The following is a 22,650-nucleotide window of genomic DNA, read 5'->3' as shown; positions in this document are numbered from 1 at the left end:
AGCATCTGACCAATAAGAAAAAAGTATGTTTTTCCAATTTTTCACAGTAAAATCATTTTTCGAATATGACTTCCACTACACATTAAATACAGGCTACAAACACTCTTCTATACCTATTTTCAAACATGTATAACACCACTCAATCTAATATCACAGCTTGAGTTCACATCAACCTAAAATTTAAATGTTATAGCTCTGCAGACAATTGTGTCAACTTCTCGAAAGTTTTCTGATAATTATTATAATTGAGTTTCTAGCTACACAGCCAGTAATGTCAGCATGTTGAAATCAAATAGAATCCATGGCTCACTGTAGAATTCAAAAACTTTTAAGGTTAAGAGCCTTCAGTGCAGTGCTAGATGTGTTGGATAAAATCTGATTTCACTCATGAAGAATATAACAGGATACTTTTAGTAAAGGATGAAATACCAACTATAGCTCAATGTACCCATAACAATATAAGTTAATTCTGTAATGCTGATACAGAAAAAGATGTGTTATAGTAGTGCATTCTGCCTAAGAACAAATAAAACAAAAATAAAGTCTGTCCACGCTGTTAGAAATATTCAGAAAAAGAGTAGCAGCGTGGTGTAAAGAGTTAAAGTCTTTTGGGAAATGTACGTATAGCAAATTATATTAGGACTTAATCAGTCATCACATTTTGTGACTTATAAACTAGGACTTTATTTTAATTATCAAAATCCCCAGATTTTAGAGCACTGAAATTATTAGATTCATGCTTCATAGAAGCTACCAAGCCAAATTATGAGATTATCAAATGTACAGCTTCAGAACGTTACTTGTCCAGCCTAGATAGCCTGGCAAACCCCTGCACTAACTTCTGCCATGGGCAGCTTGGGTTTCAATGCTGCCTTAAGACATAAGAAGCAAACATTTTTAATAGACCATAAGTTCTCTTAAGAATGTATACTACTTGACATAAACAACAGCCTCTACTCAGACAGGACAAGATAGTAAAAGATAAAGGACTGCAATAAAGCTATGATGAACTTCTACTATTGCAATAAATGGTTGCTTTGGGGGCTCAAAATTAACCATCACACTACAGAACACACACTATATTTATCTAAAAGAAAGCCCATTAAAAATGAGTGTTAAGAAAGAATACCTGTATTACTTACCTTCCATTCTTTCAAATTGTGCGCTGTAAATATTTGTTCCACTTGAAATACCCTCGTTTCAGTTTCTAATGCTGTCCATAAGTTACCTCTGCATTCTCCTGAATTAATAGACTAGTCTATTCCTTTCCTAGCTTCTGCTGCTGGTTCCTTCCTAAGTGTTAAAACCAACAACTTAGCAAATACCCTTCTTCTCTTTGCCCTCCCTAGCCCATCACCAACTTGCACAGAAATCCAAAGCTTTCCATACAGATTTGAACACTCACACCCCTGCAGTAACTTAGTACCTCTCATTAGCTTTCCAAATATTTTGATATTCATCTTTTAATGTTATGTCTAATACAAAGCACAACACTCCTGGCATTTAAGTGCTGTTTTACTATCTTCTGCAATGCTTAATCAGCAAGAAACCTACAAGAGTTTGTGCCTTTAAAATCACACCATCTCTTCTTATTATGGCAAACCAGCAAATTTCATGTCATATTTTACAAATTCTGTTTGCCCAAACAGAGGTGATCCCATCCAGACTCATCATAAATTCATACAGCTGTCCATTCAGATCACCTTCTATCAACTATGGAACAAAAATTATTCTTCTATTACCTATTTCATCATTTACAACAGACTGTCAAAATTACCAATGTTATGCAGAATAAAGAGCTTATGCTTCAGCTCAAAAATTCATTGCCATGTTCCTGGAAAAAAACAACCACATTTACTAAGTGTGGGTTATGTTTTGGAAAAACTTTTTCATTCCCACGTCTGAATCTCCAAAACACTTCCTTGTTTATCTCCCTATTCAGTATTTGCAAACATTTTCAGTGTCTGAAGGTCAAATTTGCAGATCCTTTTGGTCACGTAATCTATGAATACTTTTAATGTGCACAGTATATTCATTAGTGACTTATAAACTACAACTTTATTTCAGTTACAACAATCCCCCATCTGCCCAGTATATTTAGATGCACAGTATGTGTTTTCTTTCTATTTGCTTTGACTGTTTTACAGTATTTTTTAAATTATGTTTCAAAATATTATTCTTTCTAATAAGTTAGTGATCAAATATTATAAAAATGAACTTGCAACAGCTTCCCAGAAGCAACCACTATGTTTGCCATGAGTTCTTTCCTGATATTCCTAATGTGTCTGGCTGTATCCCACAGTGCTCTTGCACTTCGTATTTGTGATTTTTTTTTTTTTTAGGGGGGTGAAGGTGACCTATCTTCACATTTCTCCATTCTACTTTTCATTGGTAATATTGGCATTTCTGACACACTTCAATAACATGAAAAGGATTACATCTTTCACGTGTCTCTCTTCCTTCATCGCTTCAATTTCACTAAATACTGATCTTCTTCCAAGCTATTTGCAGTTATTTTTAGGCTGTTTTACTTGTGTTTTTCCTATTTTGTTCAATGAATCATTGGTCCAGTCACCTAGAGGATACTTTCACATATGCAAAAAAAAATTTAGCTGAGGAAAGCAGACAACAGGAAGTTGGAATTACTGTTATTACACTAAAGTTTATATTAAACTTTTCAGGTTTTTTTTTGTTTGTTTTTTGAATTTTTACTTTTCACCTCACCTATATACTGCTGTTGTGCAGCTTTTGCATCTACTGAGCAGGTGCCTTGATGCACTGATCAACTCCCTTCTAGGGGGGAATGGTTCTGAACAGAGTCACATGCTGCCAGACCTGATAAAACCTGTTGCCCTCTAAAGCCACGAGCCTGCTCACTGGAAGCAGATATTACACCAATCATTCTGGGTGGAATTAAATGGCTTGGAGCCACTTTACTGGCAGAACAAAATTTCTGCTATCTTTCACTATAACTGGATGAAGGACTTGTTTTATAGTTTAGGTTACACAGTGATGTGCGTTTAGGTTCGACTTCAGGTCTTTAACCCCCTTGTGGAGTGCTGAAAAGTTTATTATTACAGTGCTATATATTTACTGTAAAACCTAAGGCTATTTAATCAATGCTTCCTTCTAAAAGAGAAAAGTCTTGAAAAAGATTTGGTACCACTGTAAGACAACTTGCAGCTTGGCTGGGGGACCAGAAGAATGACTGAACACCATTGCAAAGTCGCAGGTGATCTAACACCCTTTGTGAGGAGAAAACAATTCTCCAAACTGCTCCAAACTGGAAGCGAGGCTTGGCTGAAATTTGTTTAACGTTTCTCCTTATCCTATACAATGAACATATGAAAGAGCATGGACACCATTGGGCAGTCAACCTAGCTCAAAGGAGAAGAGTACAGTAGTGGCAAGTAAACTACTGGTTTGCTACAGAGGAGACCTGCAATATTAAGATGGAAGGGAATGCCATCATCTTCTCTTCCTTCAGAGAAATGGCTACAGGTATCACGGTATTTATGTGCAAATCCATACCACAAAGAACCTGTGCGCTATCAAATATGCTAATCCATTTATTCTGTATAACTGGAAACAAATCTCTTTAATGGTTCACTTTTTTTACTTCCTCTCTTCTGTAGAACATACATTAAAGATACTCTAAGAGAACCTGCAATTCTAGTGAATGGAGAAACAGTGGGATTACAATGAGAATGTACTCCTGTGTCTTTAAAGGAAGCCAGGACTCCAGAGAAAACTCAGTGTTAAACAGGAATATTTTCAAGTGCTTTTCAGAGTTGATTCAGACACTTTTTCTGCCAATTCACCCAGAATATCAGCAGAACCTGACTCCTAAATCCTCTAGTCAGATTTGAAAATAAATCTTAAACACTAATAATTATAGTCCAAAGCTAGAGTCAGAATAGAAAGAGTACCATTGCTTTTTTCCAAGCAGACTGTAGCCTGTGATGGCAATATTGATACGTAAGAGCAGAACAATTTTAGCAGGAGATTTCTCTGTTCTTTTGCTTTTTGCTAAACTTATTTTCCTCCTCAACTCCAAATTTTCACTGAAGATACTATTGTGCTATCAGTCGGTTCCCCACACACCCCTTCTGAGAACTAGTAGGATTGACTGATGCTTCTAAGTTACTCTGAAGACCTTGAGTACAAGGTGAGTTGTACATATTATTAAGCAACAGATTTGAAGCAATTCAGCCTAAAGAAACAAACTTAACAAGAGCATATCAGCAAGAAAAGTATTAATACTGCCCTGAAAAGGACAAAGAGAACCCAGATGAAATTCTATTTAAATGTGCTGACAAAAGTATAATGACTCTACATGACTATCAGGGAGAATTATTTTGTGGTAGCAATTATCACTTAAATAAACATTAAGGACACAGATTTATACTAAAAGGAATGTTTGAGTGTATATTATTATTATATCAATAAAAGTATACAGCATCATTTGAAATAAGTAGTAACAAGAAAACTCCATCATGGAAGTGAAAAATCCACATTTTGTGAGGATGCAAATAGCTTTATGTTAATATCCACTGGTCATACCAGGATGAATTTGATATTGTTGTCACATTCAAAGCATTAAAATATACTATTGTGCCAAATAGATTCGTGATAATGTGAAAATAAATTGTTAGTTTTAAAGCAAAGCCCTTCAGTTTTTACGTTCTATCTATGAATGTAATCTACTTCAGAAACTTAATATGAAATAAAATATTTCCTGCAAGAAAATTGCATAGAAACAGTAATAACCTTTAAAAAAAACGCTAAAGGTATGACAGAAGTCAAATAAAAGACGAAGTAGAAACTTACATACTGTCTGGCTCTTAAGACACAAATGTAGCTTAAGATCAATGGGACTCTGAAAGTACAATGGTATGCCCACACACCATGAGTTAATAGTATCAGAACAAAGTCTACAGTAGTCAGCATGAATCAATTTAGTCTTAGAACTGTTATACTGCAACCCTATTTTTTTCTGTACGCCACACAATCCTGTAGCTACTGCAAAAGAAATCCTATGACATTCTTCATATTGCTTGTCTACTACCAAGGGTAATAAAAAGAGACAGAAGTTAGAAAACTGCCACTTCCTTCACAGCCTGTGCAGCCTACTGAGGAACTCTAAATTTGAAAATAATAGGTGGACACAAAATAAAAGGGACAGAACTTTAAAGCAACTGCCTGTCAGCTTCAGAGACCCAACAACTGTGCGCTTTTTAGGCTTACTTGCCAGGATTCAGAGGTTGCCCTACAGATTCCTGTGTGGAATGCACAGTAACAGGGCCTTCATACAGTAAAGCCATCTCTGCAACAGTTTAAGAAATTACATAGTAAGCCTAAGCATAGATAAGTGCCTTATTCAACATACATTTGGGTTGGCAATTATGTACTGCTAATAATCCTGAAGACTAACCTGATATTCACATATGCAAGATTATAAAGTGTTCTGTTTTATCTAACTCAGTTCTCATACCAGGTCTAGATCACTGTGTTTGAGTGTCTTTTTATGCCAAAACTTTAAAGTAACACAGAAAGAAAACAAACAAACATTAGAGTTGGCTGGTAAGTATATAAAGCAATGTTAAAAGAGCAAATTTTATTTTTTCTACAAAACCTCAGCATTTTGAAGAACTACTAGCAGTTCTAATACACAGCAAATATCCATGTGCAGTTTTTTCCTTGCTTTGCCTAAGTTTCACGACAGGGATAATTTACCTTTCACAGACAAGAGGCCTGGACTCATTCAGGACCGGACCCAGGGACGAGCACGGCTGCCGAGGCGGTGGCGCTATCGGAATAGCGGAATCCAGGGAACTTGTCTTCCGATGCTGCGTCTCCTGCGCCAGCCCAGAGACCTCGCAGTCGGTGGGACAGGATCCAGCTTTGCCGTGACAACCTGCTGCCGGAAGCTCTGGCCCAACTGCACCTTGCAGGGCTAACTCTGCAGCTGCTTGCTCAACCTCCAGAGTTGGTGATGCTGGAGGTGACAAGCGGGGCTTGCGTTTGGTGGATGCTCCAGAAAGCAGCTTCAGCAACCCCTTTTTTTCTTTCTGTGAACCAAAAGCAGTGCTTCATTTTAGAATGAAGGCATTCCACAAAGAGTTGAACACTTCCTTCTTACAGATGTCACCTTGATCAGAGACGACTCAAGTAAATTATGAGGAAATGCTTGATATTGTACAAATTATTACAAGAGTTAATTATGAAAATTATAAAAGAGAAAGACAATTATTAAAATTCTAAAGAGAAAAACAGTAACTCGTTTAGACCATAAATATGCTAAGCCCTTTTGCTTAGTTAAGGTAAGTTAAGGCCTACTTTAAAAAGCCAATGGCACTGGCCCAAAAGGTTGTCTAGAAAAAGGAGTGAGGAGTTAGATTCCCACAAAGGGATTCTAAGAAGTAAACATTTAGTTAACAAGGAAGTTTCTAGGAAGGAATAAAGAATCATTTCAAACCAACCAGGGAGAAAAGTCTGCCCTGGAGGCCGCTGTTTAGATAAGTGTCTTTTATTTACCCTCAGTAAGGGAAGACCTTCATGATTTAGCAGAAATTTGCCACAAGGGGAATGTATTGTGTTTTGCTGTTCTGCTAGAGGGGGGAATTGTAAACATTCTTTTTGCTTGTCCAGACAGGAATCCCTGAAGACTAAGACTTACCCTAAAGAGAATTATTTAAGTAGCTTTTGTGTTTGTCTTTTAAGGGGTGTGGCAGTGATCTTCTTACCAACCCTTTGACTAAGTGAATTTAGTGCTTATGAGAGGTGCCAGACTGTAAGCCCTGAAGACAAAAATAAGCTATTTAACCACAGAAAGAGAAAAGCTAAGCAATATGAGATTTTTATTATAGCTTGGGATGCAGTGGAATTGGTGAACTGTGAATGAAAAATCCTCTGTCTTTCTTCCAAGTCTCCAAGAAATTAAAGCTATTTCAGGAAAGAACTGCTGTCTACAAAATAGGAAAGAAATACAGAAACTCAAAGAAATTAACACGATCCAAATATGTTAGCATCTTCAACCTTAAACTCTAAATCTATTTTCTAAAAGTCCTGCCTAAAGGCACCTTGGTCTGGATTCAGTGGTTACAGCTAAATCCATTTAAAAAAAACAAAAAAAAAACTTCTAGGTTCCTCCATTCAACAATAATCAGCAAAAACAATTAAAAAGTGGGTGAGATTACTGTTACAAACCTATGATTAAAACCTTCAAAAACTTCATTAAGGATTGCATGTAGGTGAAAAGTAGCAAGGTAATGTTTAAAACATTTGAGATCTAAAGGAAATTGTCAAAAACAGAAAAAAAAAAGATTCCAAATAGACCACAACTGTAAAAGAAAACCACTCAGAAATTTGGAGGAATGTTTCTGCCAACAATGTAACATAATGACATGGTTTGTTGGACACTGAAAATGAGTTCATACACAGAGAAAAGTACTTTAAATGGAAGGAAGAGAAATGGAATCACTAGAAACTCTACTGACCTCCATTTACAAAAGATACTTATGTGATTGATATTGCAGCTTACCTCCTTTTCTTTGTGCAATAAGCATTCCTTATAACCTTTTTCATAATCTGTCTACTTAATAAGACAAATGTTGTAATACTATAAGTAAAATTAATGTTTCATAATTGATTTTTTTCACTTATTTATACAACCTAAAGGAATACTAGTTTTTACTAAATATGAATTTCATTTTGTTAGTACTAAACTTCTTATGTTTCTGTAAGTTTTTGTTGTTGTTGTTGTTTTCTTTTTTTTTCCTTACTTTTTTTTTTCCCCATTACCAGGGTAGTATACCAGTTTAGAGATTCTTACTGATAACAATTACTAACCATGCAACTTTCTAAAGCATCTGGTCACAGTTCCAGAAAAGAAAATATTTAAAATTCCAAGAGTCAGTCTAATAGCTCTTCTGAACTTTACCAGTTCACCTTTTTTCACCACTAGAGGCATGAATCTGCTACCCTATTTTAACCCTTCTCCAAGGTCTGCTCTGTATTTTATCCCTCCTAAATTATTATGGATTGGCCATGAATGGGCTTGCTGTAGTCACAAAATGGCTGCCTGCGATTCAGGCTCAGCCTTGTAAACTTACAGCGCTCCAATTCAGCAAATGTAAGAAATAAATACAGATTTCTCAAAAGTTTGCATGATAAAAATTGGAGAATGCAAGGAAGTGACTTGATTCTCTACCCACCTTGCCATCCTTGTCTGCTTTACTGACAGCAGCACTTCCACCAGCTGCTAAAGCACTCTCTGGAGATGCAGGAGCTCCAGGGTGAGTGTTTACAGTTCTCCCACTAATATCTCCCTCCAAAGATGAAGCAGCAACGCTGGGAGAATTCAAAGAAGCTGCTGCACATGACAGAGGGATGGTTGAGCGGTTCACATTCACAGCTGTGACGTAAGCAGCAGTATTTGGAAGCTGGGGCTGGAGCTGCTGGGAGGCAACGGAGTGGTGGGGAATGATCACAGCTGCAGGAATAAGGCATGTTGGACTCTGTGCTTGTATGGGTGTGACTGCTGCCGTAGGTCTTTCTTGATTGTGTGCAGCAACTAGAACAAAAGAATAATATGCAAGAGAGTTCATCTTTTCGTAACACAGAAAGAGAGGTACTGTCACTGTGTTATAACTAATCAATTACAAGAAGTTTCCTTCCTACCTGTGCCAATTCCATTTATATTACTATAATAGCAACTTACACAGCATCCAATTTAACTCAGCATAATAAAGTGGCAGCATACACCTGGTAACCTACCTGCACCACTATGCAACAGAAGATTAACATCACCGCAACTACTGTGGAGATATCCAAGCTGCTAAGTAAAATGCTTCACATAAGAACAGAAATGCAAACATTACATTTTAGTTCACAAGAGCTAGTTAAATCCTGCCTGGAACTTGTTTGTTCCTTTTAATACGCTGTGTAGTTGTCAGGGCATATAAAACAATGTAGGAAGAAACTCTCCTTATAGAAGCTGCTAAAAATATAATTGGATTGTTTTCCCTAAACTACTCACAAAATCACAACAGATTTAGTGGGTCTTTCAAACAATAAGTACAGTGGCAATTACTGCTGTGAGTGGTTTCTCTGAAAATGTAAGCTATTGTCTCTTGGGGTGTTTAAATATAGGAACGGATTTACTCATACCCTTGTGAAATAAAAGCAACATTTACACTGGAAGTTGGAATGAATACACTAAACTGGGCTGCAGCCTAGCTGCAAAGCACAGACCTCTGCATGAACTAATTTATCCTTTCCAAGAAGCAACATTGCTGTCATAGTTATATCATCAACACTACATGCTTTAGATCATTAAAACAGGCTGGGTATCTCTGTACAATTGGGTGGCATGGAGTGTAGACATTTCACCCAAACATCACGAGGCAAAACGCCGCATTCCATTGCTGCACGGCCTCTTTCCTTCAAATACACTGAAACGGAGTATCTAGAGAGAGGTCATCTCTCTAGCTTGGCAAGCATACTTCTCAAATACATCAATTCACTTTGATTTTTCTAATACTAATTAGAGTTGCGGTCTTCTTGTAACTGATACGCTGGCATCAAGCCTCTAGCACTCGCTCTGTTCTGCTCTCTACTAATCCCCTGGGTATATTGTACCAACAGTGTATTAGAGAAGCCTGACACAATTCACAAATGGGATATAACAATACTACAGTAAGTATTATACCCAATTATAATCTCTGAGATAAGAAACACAAGTTGTTTCCTAAAGAGAAAGCACCACAAATTGCTACGTGTATTTTCTGATATGTAAGCTCTCCCACTGTAGCAGACCTTTTCTAAGTACCATGAACATTTCAAAAAGGAAGAGTGCAGGCTTGCCTAAAACCAACAGCAGCAAGCTTTTTGGTATTAAAAAAGCCAACTGTTAATGCTGCCTTTTGTTCCTGACATAAAGTCAGTTTTCTTACAAGTAGCTGCTACTCTTCAAGCTATGTCTATAATTGCATGCAAACAATGGAGTACAAGTATGGAATAGCTTTCTTGTTTTGTTTCCTGATCCCTGATGAAATCCATAGGAAAAGGCTTCAAGTTCCCCTGCTTTCATGTAGTTCATCTTTTAACGAAATAGGCAGAATATACACTTCTTTTCCAGTTCCTTTCCATCAAAGAATGCATCCCCCTCACTGCAGATGACGATGAGCAACATCTCACTAAGATCATTTGAAGAAGGATCCTCAAAGTCCTGAGCTAAAATGAAAGTGAAGAACAGCCCTGCAAATGCAGCATTAGCCTGCGAAGCCCTGCTGAGAGAATAACACTCAGCAAGCAAAAGCTCAAGATGATCACATTTCAGATGCTGACTACACAGTTTTATGTAACATTTGCACATAAAGCAACCATTATTGCTTCGGTTCTAGTTAAACAGGCCATTACAAGAACAGATCTATATTTGTGACCGAACTGTGAGTGAACAGTACACCTTTACACTGCAATCCAATGTTAAGTTCCCTGTGAAGAGAGCGCAGCCCCTTTGAATTTTCCATTTGGGACCTGAAAAGTTGGTGGAAAGCACGTTGTCATGTTTTCCAGCTGAATGGAACTGTAAGAGCTTATTCATCTTGACAGAAGTGCAGAGACAGAAAAGCCTCTGGAGCCCACAGGAACCTTCTCCTTTGTGCTGTCACTTGCAAACTTTTAGACAGCTCAAAAGAAGGATTTAAAGTAAGAACCACCTGTGCCTGAGAGGCAAAAATGTACAGATGTTTTGCTAGGTTTCTCTTACCAGCTGCCAATAGCACCTGGTGTGTTTTTGTTGTTGTTGTTGTTTTTAATTTAAAGGTAAAGAACAAAGTGGTTACAAAGGACTATCGCATGTCTTCCAGCCTCAGATCAGTCTGGAGGAAGATGGGCCAATTAAAGAAATAAAGCATCTAAAGACACATGCACATTTTCTACCTCCAAAATCAAACCTGGTGCTGATATCTGAGCATGCATAAGGTGTTTTAGGAGATGACCCCAAAGGAAGAGTGGGCTAAACCACAGATATTGAGACCATAAAAAATAATCATCCTTAATCTGGTAACAGATTATACCATTGGCATCTCATTTTCTCTCCTGCTCTGCCAATTAGGATGTAGTGATTAAAAAAAAGTTCCATTCATGATTCTTTTAATCTAAGAAATCTTAGGGCCCAAATACAAGGCTGGAAGATGGAACACTCGGATAGTTAGCAGTGGAGGTTTATGTTGCTGTGTTGTTTTTTTTTTTAATTATTATTTTTCTTCCTCTTGAGGGCCTAGGAGCAACTGGAACAGCTTATATTCCAGATGCATGGTATTTTCCTAGCCTGGCAAATCCACAGAGGAGCGCATAGATTTGGTAAACAAAAACTCTTGAAAATACCACTATCAATCTGTTTGGATCTGAGTTTAAATAACAAGAAGGCATGTTTCACTATGATGTGGCCCGCCCCAGACAGTAAAGGCAGAGTTATACCTGTCAGAAATACTGAGTTTTATGACATAGATGGTACGTATCTTGAAGCTAGTCTAGTCTTAATGGTTTCAGAGTCAAAGCTGGAAAAAGTTAAAGTCAAGTGTAGAGAACAAATCGGAAAGCATAAAAACCAGCCCTGAGCCCTGAAAAGAAATATGAATGAATGCTAAAAGTCTTCAAAGATGTTAGGTGAGAATTTAAGAACGAATGCTAAATTAGAGCAATCTGTAGTTGTTACGCAGTTAGCACAAAAACATAAGCTATGACTCAGATGTTCTTATCACTTTTATTACTACATGAATTGCATATTAGTCGGGAAGCTCAAAGAAGGTCTTCATCCCAGATACTGATGGAAAAACAAAAATTTCCACCTAAAATACCTGTATATAAGTTTCCAACAGTAGGAATACATATGTACACACAATTGCTTGGAGGAGAATAATAAAAGATTGATGAATTTAGAGAGATATACTGGCATTTCAGAAAGCATTCAGCTCTATAAAATACTATAAAAATACTTTAGAAAAACAGAAACATGTATTTACACATATTCTGACTCAAGCCACCTGTCCAGACAAACTCTATAGTTTGTGTACCACAAAGATACTACTGCAAATACAAAGCTTTTTTTATTATTATTATTTTTTTCTTTTACCTGTTCTAACTGCGTTGCGAGCCTGGTTGACTGTCATTTGTCCTGTCACATGCATAAGGACCTTGGTTTGTGGACTAGTTTGGATATGTGCTGCAGAAACCACAGCTGTGGGTACTGTGCTGGAGTTCACTGCCACACCGTTCCCCTGGAGCTTCTGAGATGTTCCACTAGCAGTGGAAGGGCTGACCATAGTTACCACTCGTCCTGTTTGGCCCGCAGTAGACATGGGGACTTTTATTTGTGATGCACTTGTCACTGTCCTGCCAAAATTGAAAACAAAACACTAAAACACAACTGAAAAATATGCCAGTTGCTGACGCCTACAGGTTTTTCATTATTTAGTTTTAGGATTAGGACCTGAAACTAGACACCTAGGAACTATTTAGACACCTGTATGAAAATGTACCTTGTAACTGGAGCCACATAATTGCCAGGAAAAACACCAATCTTGCTTGTGTGCATGGAAGTTCCCTTGAACCAGCCATCTTGGCAGCGTTCAAATACCAAGAACATTTCTCCCTTCCGCAGTTCCAGTTCATCCTCCTTTCGAGGAGTGTAAGGGTATACAGCAATATATCTACAAGACAGGAAAGTAGATGCAATTGTTAAATCTAAAACCATTAAAAACATCACTTGTGTTTTCTAGCTGAGAGAGTTCAGGGTCAGAGATGAGAAGGCATGGCAGAAAGGGTTGTACGGCAGTTGATCAATCACACTGTTACAATATTAAAACAGAAAGTTATGGTAGTAACGAGGAGAACAATGACCATTAAAAACACTGTAACATGTAACACTTCCAATAAGATTGTCCATTTCCTTAATTAAGTTAGTGACCTCTAAATATGTGATTAATGACTCCAAATCCCATCAAAACCTACTCCTCTCTCACTACACTTCCTTCTAATCTCTTACACTAGGTGACATGCCAACTTTTGGGAGGAGGAAATGGGGGGGAGGGGAAGGAAATTTTCTGTTAGTAGGGAATGAAAGATCAGCATCAGAAATACTTATCAAATTGCAAAATTGGAATCTTCCCATGCAACTGCAGTGTAAAGAAAGATACTGGAACTGGAAGTCTATGGGTAAGTTAGTTAGCAGTTGTTCACCTTTTAAAGTTTCTTCACTTTTTTTTCCTGCAAAGCAACATTAATGTATAATATAGCACATTTGAAATCATAGTGAAAATTGAGAAAGCGTTTTACTTTTTTTTTTTTTTAATATTAGTAGAAAACTGTCTGGATTTACAGAGAGAAAAAACAACAAAACTGCAACTTTTTTATTTGCATGCTGGAATATTCCTACGGAAGTCTTCAAATAAGAATGCAGAGTGTCATATTAAAAAGCGATACATGGTGTTCTATTTTCTGCCACAATTTGAACATTAGAAAACTGTTTAAATTGTTTACATAAAAACATTTATGTAATTATGGACCCTGATCTACAGGAAATGGCATTCTAATAAATCACATTTTCTCAAAAAGAATGTATTTTTCTTAAGATGTAGCCAATCAGGGTAGATGTGTAGAATATCCCGTTTTAGAAAAGGATCCACAGTTACTTGCAGTGCTAGTCTTTCCCACTCCCCTTGTTACCCCAGGGGCAGAAAGAAGGCTTTATAAAACATTCTCTGGTCAAAGTTGTCTTTTACACACAGTAACAACAGCATTAACTGCGTGCTTATCTACTTTGTACTGTATTTGTATTCTTCGTTGTCTACCCAAGAATTTTTGCATTACCTGCAAAAATGCTTTAAAGGCAATATAGGTACATAGTAAAGCAAGTCCATAATATGCTTTAAAGGCTACACATAACACGTTGGCAACAAAAGGCTTCACTAGCACATGATCTACAAAGCCACATGCTGAACCTCTATGGGAAAGCAACTGATGTGCCTTAATTGGTGTTCATTAACTTCCCTTTTAGTTAAATCATTACAAATTTCATTAGTATCCTCTTATAGAGCAACCCTTTGAAGATGGAGGATTGGAATAAATGAGATGGGAACTTGATTAACTACACAAAGTACAATGATCCATAAGAAGCAGCATTAAAATGCTCAACATTGAAGAAACAGCCCAAACCCAGATGCACCTGCTGTACAAGATGGGCGCTCTTTTGGAGTGGGAGGAAACCTGGTGGGAAGATAAAAAAACAAAGAAAGAACAAAAGCAGCCCTTGCATTATTCAAATGTGTCCAATTACGTGGTTCAACCACTCCTGATTTTTATTTTTTCTTTTCTTTCTTACTCTCCAAACTGCACACAAAGAAGCTTCCGAGAAGAAAGATGTTGTCAGAAGCACATGTTAATACACAAAATATTTTCACCCAGAAGGATGATGCACATTTGCTTGTACAAGTGTGAAGACATAATACTAACTAGCAGCTTTCTGCCTTCATTCCAAATTGACACCCACTAATTAACTGAACTGTAGAATCCTCAGTCAAATTTCAATCGCATCTCAGACAAGCAGACTGGCAATGATATGCTAATATAACAGTCTAAATGAGATACAGCATTTCTATGTTTTGGCATAAGTTATTCCATATGAGAATAGCCTTTTCATTCCATGCATAACAGAAAACACTGAATAAATTCACTCCTGTGTTTGCCACTTGCGAGTTACATAGTCCTCGTCACTGACTCAAAGATTCATTCATCTTCGACACGATAAACGTTTTATATTTTTGAAGTGAGTGTTTCCTATACACAGCAAGAGCTGATGATATTTGCTTAAGGCATAAATAACCCTCAGTACAAAGGCCATTTGAGGATATCACCTTTATGCATGCCTTGTTTTTGTTCTAAGTTGTACACGTGGTTTCCTGGGAATTTTAGCAGAACCTAGCCAGCTGGCACAAAGTAAGTACAAATGAAGTTATTGATCTCGTTGCATTGTTCTGATTGGCAAAAAGTTTCAATTTTACTTACACACTTGGACGAGTTTGTGGTCGTAAATGTGTCATTTGGTCAGCTGATCCTGATGTCGGCCTTTGTATTACACCTGCAGACTGAGGTCCAGAAGAAGCTGATGCAATGATTGCAGCAGACAAGAGAGGTGGTGGTGGAAGTGGGGGATTCATATTCTGATTTTTTGAGGGAAAAAAAATAGCAACAGATGATCAATATTGTTTGATGAGTTGAATCGGCTGAAAGAGAAGTATGATATGCTAAGAAAATAAACAAAAAAATCAGCTAGAGTTCAGTATTCCATTACTTACTGGTAAAATATAACTGGAGAGTTAGGTTTGTTTGTATTTCACTTTTTGCATTTTAAAATCTTGAAGTCTTGGCTGCTAATTACGCAAATGACAAGCAATTTCTCAGCAGAGGAAAAACAGAAAGCATTGTTTCTAATTATAACATCTTTAGGATAGGACTCAAAAAAAAATGCAGAAGCCTTCCAGGAGGTAGATTTTAACATCCTACTGCTGACTGTACTTCAAAACATGATTGTTTTTGTAACCTGAAGCTGAAACATAATATGCCATTCAGCAGTAGTGCACCCAAAACCACCCCCTTCTGGGGAAAATTTTCTTTTGATGTATGGGTAACAAAAAGCAAGCACAATATGAGACTATAGCCACTGAGCTATTGTTACCACTTTTGCCTATTCTTCTAGTTTAAAGAGTCAGCTTTTGAAATTCAGTATTATCGAGATCGGTAATCTTTAACAAACACCCCAGTAAAAAGGCACAGTTCTTTACAGGCAGATCCTAAGGGGGGTCCTGCCTACAGGATTCTATGCCTTTTGAGGCTCAATGGAGCAATTGTTACCTTCTGTTCTATAAAGCCTTAGACAATTCTTTAGGACTTCACGTACCAACACTCCTGGGAAAAGTCTCTCACAAAAGGAGAACTTTTCTTCCCCCCTTTCCAAAAATAATTATTTGTGTTACAACAAACAGAAAAAAAAAAAGAGTAATAAAAAACTCAAACATTTCAAAATGTGAAACAAAATTCATTTCATACATGACCTTTGACTTAAAACAACCCTTTAATACTGAAGCAAAACTCTAAATAATGCCACTTTAGATCTAAAAAAACCCACATAAGAATATAAATTACCAAAATGTACTGAAGCATTGCCTGGCTCATCCAGTACATCAGCATATAAATGCACAGCACTACATTATTGCTTTGGAAAAATATAATTGAAAGTAATTTTAATTCCCCTCAAACAGCCTACTTCTAAAGTTTGTTGTTTTTCTAAACAAAAATCTCTAGGCAAAGGAGTTCTGCACTGTGGGATTATTACCTCACTGCATTTTGAGAGTGTTAATAAAAATATGATTCTCTGAACTAGTCTTACTTGTCAAGAAACAGTAAAGTACTAAATTATTAAAAGGAACAAAATCTAGAGAAAACTGATTATCTCTTACAGTAAGCATAATTTCACCGTCAAACTTCCTATGCTTAATTAGATCTGAATAGCAATGTAAATTGCAAAGTAGTTATTTTTTATTTATTTTTCTAATCATGCTTTTTTAAAAAAAAAATCAAACAGATCAACTGTATTCTATACAAAGCAGACGTGACCTGCTCGTGAAGCATAACTGTGAGCTTTCATACTAACTTAGTTATTTACAAGAATTGTATATGCATTTGCTTTATATTCTAGATCCCCATCCATTCAACAGTATTTTAAAAATATCTTAAACATCCATACTGAAATACTAACATTGCTCTTTCAACTGCTTTCCAGCAGAAGTTAATTCCCTCTCCCAATCAGCTTCAACAAATGCCTTGGATGAATCCAGACTGAAAAATGTGAGAACCTTTTAGACAACTGGTCTATAGAATACAAATTCAAACCCTTTTTTTAGGAATCTAGATTTCCTTACACATAGGGAACCTGTAAATTCACATTAGAGATGGTTAGCTGGAAATCTTTAAATACTTATTCATGCCCAATATCAAGGTGTCAATATTTCACACTTCCTGTATCTCTAAACATATATATACTGGGCATTGTATTTTATTCATCTGACCACACAACATACACAGATTTTTCAGCTGCAATAAAGGCCATCTTCCCAGCTCTATTTTATTTTGCTCCATTAAGGTTCTGCTCTCCTTCCCGTGTCTATTACTATGGTAATGAAACCTGCAGTGAGCCACAGCCCAATTAAACTCCAGAAGACTTGGCAAGTACTTAGAAATCCAAACAAACCACCTGATAGGCTTTAGAAGACAACTGCTCCTCAGCTTGCACTGCTACAACTTAATAAAATAGCCCCACATGCTCTAGCTAAATTTTCAAAAAAGTTTTCTGGCATGTATCCATTTCTGTAGCTATTGAGAACCGTATCTACCTCTACAGCACACGCTAGCTTTGATGGTTTCCTTATTCAACATTTTGTGAAAAAATATATGCAAACTCCCCTGTGATTTAATAAAATATATTCATCAAAATAAAGTATTTTTATTTCAAGCAGTTGAGTAGGAAAAAATTGAAACTTTCTGCAGCTACTCTTCAGACAGATGTATTTTCAGCATAAAACAGCATCTTAAACATATCTCTGAAAAGCTATGATAGTTTTTTAATCGAAAGATGGAACATTATATTTAATTCGATACTTAATTTGATACTTAATTTATGTAAAAATTTAAAATAGTACTTATAACTGTGCTCTAGAAACTCATACGTATCACTAAGTTGAAATATAATTACCCTTCATTCCTGTATCAGTCAACTGAAGACCAATAATCAGCTCACGCAAAGAACAACAAAAGGCACAACAGTAGAAAAAAACATTAATTGTCAGTCCCACGAGGTCTAAGAAAAAATATACAACTTGCAAAATCCCCTGAGGGCTAACAAATTAAGACTCATATTTAACAAAATTCCTAAACTATAAATATATGTTATCAAGAGCAGGCCTCTCATACAAAACCTCATCATTTCTTTCAGCTGCTTCCTCTTACCTACAAAAGTTAATTTGAATTATTGTTGGTTAAAACTCAGACAGTTCTTATTTAAACCTCCTCCTGACTTACTCACACTATTGAATCAGCTGGAACAACATGAAAGAGAGTTAAAAGTCATCAGTATACTATAACCCTCACAGCTTGTGCCTCGTTACTAATAAATCAGACTACCTCATATACTTTAATATAGAAGGGTAATTTTTTTGTGTGTAGGCACGAGAACAAACAGGGATTTTTTTAATTTTTGGAACCTTCAGCATGTAAGCTAATGTAAACCATCCAAATATAGACCACTTGTTTTTGCTAGTTAAGTGCACATACCATGACACCATTTCAAAGTCAACATATTCAATCTAAAGAAGTAGAAATATGGATATCTGGGCCAACTACAGTCCAAAAACGTCTTGAGAGGATGTAAAAAGCAGAATGAAAGGATGGTAAGCTATCTGTTGGTGATGCATTCCGTTTCTCTTCTGCTGCTTTTGAATGCAACTCTAACTTTGCTGTAGTATATTTAAGTTCTGTTTTTCCCATATCACAGCCCAAATCACATACTTCCTTTAACATTTTTTTCAGCAAAATCTATGGCAACTAGATCTCCTCCATTAGATAACTGCCTTATAAATTACATCCAAGAATTTCCTCCAATGTAAATGAGACTTAATTGTACATGCATATTTTCGCCCAACAACTATTGAACTTGACATCTGCTATTTATATTTTATAAAGAACGTCAAATATACCAAGCACCTACAAGGTTCAAAAATGCCAGTAGCCAAAAAGAGAAGACCAATTAATGCCCCTGGTTAAGGGCAAAGCTGTGGTTTGAAGTCCCAGAGAACACTAAGTGATAGTATCATAACCAAAAGCTTCAGCTGTGCGAAGTTTGTCTCAGTTCATAGCTTCTTCAATTTCAAAGAACCAAACCTCAAAACACAAAAGAAGAATTCATGCTGCTGGCTAAAGAACTCGTTTAAAGAACTGCTGCTGTAAAATAAAACTTCTAAAGAAATTATCACAGGTTTTCTCAATGCAAATAAGAATTTGCTTATGTGACACAAGCAGCAGATGGTGTATATGGCCATCTGACAAAAAACATCATCATTCCTAATTCTTATTGATTCTTCTCCCTTAATCTGAATTTGGCATGAAGTAAAAGGTAGTATTGAATGGCTTGCTCTCAAAGAACAGTTACTTTAAATAGTGTTATAAATGCCAGAACGATTGACAGGAAGAAGATCCAATTAAATCATATTCATGCTAAAGAGAAACTCTCCCCATTCCATCCCAACTCTCTTGTCATTTGCATAGTACTCAGAAATGAAGAGAAAAGCTAAAGGGATAAGCTTTGAGAAATGCGAGAGCTTTTACTTAAAAAAAAAAAAAAAGCTAAAAATACAAAAGCAAAAGGGCTCAAGCTAACCACTGGTATATTGTATCATACAGCCCAATTGTTCTGTGGCTTAACATTAAGGCTGAGGATGTCAGGGAGGTTATTTCTAGAGGGGAAAAAAATCTAGAGAGAAAAGAACATCACCTTCTCTCTTGACTTATCAAAGCTGTTTTGCAGATGTCTAAAATTAAAACGAGTTTATTAAGCAAGTGAAAAAGGGGAATTTAAAGACACACTTCACAGTCTATGAGTACAAATTGCATCATCTAATATCATCTATCTATAGTAAAAGAACATAGGAACCACCTAACTGTAGTCTGGGCTGCCAGCAGCAGCTTGTATTTTAGTCATGCTGAAAACAAGTCAAAAAGAAACAGAACATTATGTACAGAAGGTTATTGACTTTTAAAGAGGGTGGCAGAGAATAATTCAGATTCTCAATGGGAATTATATGCCTAATTGGAAACATAACCAAGAACCCGGTTATCACAAAGAGAAAGCATCACTCCAGGATACAGGACAATCATGTGGCAAAGTTTCAATCCATGTTGCATTTAGCACTGTAATTTCATCCCTATGGGTACTGATGGTGAGATTGCTTTTGAACAAGCTTATGCAACTAAAGCACCCGAGGTGCTTTAATGACTTTGCACCAACACCAAAATAAAGTATTCTTCTATGCTGGCATCAAAGAAAGAACTACTGATTCTTAATAACAAGCAAAACTGTTTGTTACTAAAAGGAAGAAAAAAAAACTTCTGATAGAACTTCTGAAATTATGCTTTGAATCCTGCCTAACTCATCCTCTCCAAAACTGAGTATCTTGGCCACAAATCAAATCAATACTTGATGTTTGCAGCAAATACATTAACTAGACTTGTATTTTGCCTAAGAGCACAGATGATATCAACAGTTATTTTGTTTGCTCAGTGCTTTAAGGTATTTTCTCAAGGACAGGATGAAAGAAGTCTAAAAGATTACATGAGCCAGTACATAAGCAGCTAATTGTTTCCAGTATTAGACGTACATACAAGAAAAGGATTTGGGGGTCCTGGTGGACACCAAGTTGAACATGAGTCAGAAGTGTGCCCTTGCAGCAAAGAAGGCTAATGGTACCTTGGGCTGCATGAGGAGAAGCACTGCCTGCATGTTACAGGAGGTGATCCTGACCCTCTGTTCAGCACTGGCCACACACAAACATACTAAAGATTGTCCAGCAAAGGACCACAAAGATAATTAAGGGACTGGTGCATCTCTCTTATGACAAAAGGCTGAGACAGCTGGGACAGTTCAACCTAAAGAGAAGGCTCAGGAGCGACCTTATTATCAGCGTATATAAAGGAGCATGCAACAAAGATGAAGCCAGGTGGTGCCCAGTGACAGGATCAGAAGCAGTGGGGACAAACTGAAACATAGAAGGCTCCATCTGAACATCAGGAAATTTTTTTTCTCTGTGAAGGTGATTGAGCACTGGAACAGGTTGCCCAGTGAGGTTGAGGAGTCCTTGGACATCTTCAAAATCTATCTGGATATGGTCCTGGGCAACGTGCTTGAGCAGGGGGTTTGGACCAGATGACCTCCAGAGGTCCCTTCCAAGCTCAATCATTCTGTGACATTAAAATACAAGTCTAAGGAGATTATTAATTGGTTCCAGAATAACTTTAACAGTAAGATTGCACAGATGATCCACAGACTGAAGGTGTGATAAACAATAAAAGGACGAAGAATTGCTACAGCACAACCTGGATTACTCAGTGAAACAGAGCACAAACATACTGTCTGTGTACTTGTCAATAGGCTCACCCATCTGAAGAACGTATGTGGTGAAACGTATTTACTTGGATGAGAGCAATTACTGTATCACTAATGACAACAAAAAAATTGTGGGATCATCATGGATATGTAGCTGAACAAAAACTTGGTGCCACACTCAGTCCATGCATGGAAATTCTCAAGATAGAAACCATCAGACTACTGGGATAAAAGTGAAAAGGTCACACTATCAATATTCTCACCACTTAAAATGAATGTGTAGTACTGTACCTAGTTCTGGAATGCACTTACTATGCCAGAAGGAAGTACTGGAAATAATTCAGAAACTAACAGCATCGTAAGTTGAAGGACTGAGAAATGTAACTTAAGAGTTCCAAAGGAAGTGGTCAAAATGAAACCTCTCAGCTGTGACCAAGCCGCACCTAAGCCTTTAATTAAACAACAAAAAATTGATAGCAGAAGGCAGACAATTCTGCCTTTGATTTTACAGACAATTATGTAAAATGATTCAAGTGCTCAAAGTTGAAAACCAGCCTAGAGAAATTTAGCAGCAAGGGTAAGCATCACATTTTACTTGCTCTAAAGACTGCAAGGATAATTAGACACCTAAACGAATCAAGCCTCAAGCTTTTTTTTTTTTTTTTTTAATTTTTATTTAAAGGAGACTAACTGGAAAATTATTATTAACTGTGCCGCCCCTTGAAGGTTAATGATGCAATTTTTGGACTTGAAGTAAGTATTAAATTTAGAGAATTCATATTATCCAACTAAGAATTCATGAAGTTCCCTTTAAAATCTGTGAAAACTGGTGTCTACACTCTTGACTGCAGCTAAGGTCAGTCTTTGACAAGTGCAGTATGATATACGACATTCCAGAGCTTGTCCACCAAAAACACTGCAAAACAAACATCCATTGTTTTTGGAATGAAATCCTGCACTTTTTGGAGACAATTTCTTTGTCCAAGAAAAGTAGCAGGGCAATGTACTCTTTCCTGTAAAAGATGACCATTTGCAAGTTTTTCTGATTGATTTCAAAGAACCCAACCTAGACACGTCAGATACATCCACTATCTGACAAGGGTACACACAACTAAAATAAGCTTGTTTAAAGAAAGCACAGTTTTGAAATTTCAGAGAATCTTGCTAGTAATGAGTTAAGGAAGACAAAAATACCTGGCAACCAAGGTCTAAGTTCTTGTATTTTTTCTGGTTGTGGGTTGGTTTTTTTTTTTTGTTTTTGTTTTTCAAGGTCTTGCTTGTTTCTCCTAACCTTCCTCCAACATAATCTCTTTCCTTCTCATGCTGAAAAGAACTACTGTTCTTGAAGGATGTGTGTTTCTTGTGCTTACTACACAGAGGAAAGATGGAGGAATGGATATGGATCACAGGACTCAAGCATTATTTTATGACTAATG

At 36.8% G+C, this 22,650-nt stretch overlaps 1 protein-coding gene across 8 annotated transcripts in view; it reads right to left on the bottom strand.

Moving 5' to 3' along the window:
* Positions 1–22,650, bottom strand: part of SH3RF1 (SH3 domain containing ring finger 1) — a 90,536-nt gene that overhangs the window by 9,754 nt on the left and 58,132 nt on the right. For all 8 annotated transcript variants that reach the window (XM_080589031.1, XM_080589032.1, XM_080589033.1 and 5 more), the window contains 5 exons: positions 15,070–15,224; positions 12,546–12,716; positions 12,140–12,399; positions 8,217–8,575; positions 5,737–6,071 (listed from right to left, as the gene is read on the bottom strand). In XM_080589031.1, the coding sequence (XP_080445157.1) occupies positions 5,737–6,071; positions 8,217–8,575; positions 12,140–12,399; positions 12,546–12,716; positions 15,070–15,224 (1,280 nt within the window). The remainder of the gene's footprint in view (positions 1–5,736; positions 6,072–8,216; positions 8,576–12,139; positions 12,400–12,545; positions 12,717–15,069; positions 15,225–22,650) is intronic.

This window comes from Anser brachyrhynchus (genome assembly GCF_964034855.1).
Source record: "Anser brachyrhynchus genome assembly, chromosome: 4".
Lineage (NCBI taxonomy): Eukaryota > Metazoa > Chordata > Aves > Anseriformes > Anatidae > Anser > Anser brachyrhynchus.
This window is presented reverse-complemented; position numbering and strand designations above follow the sequence as displayed.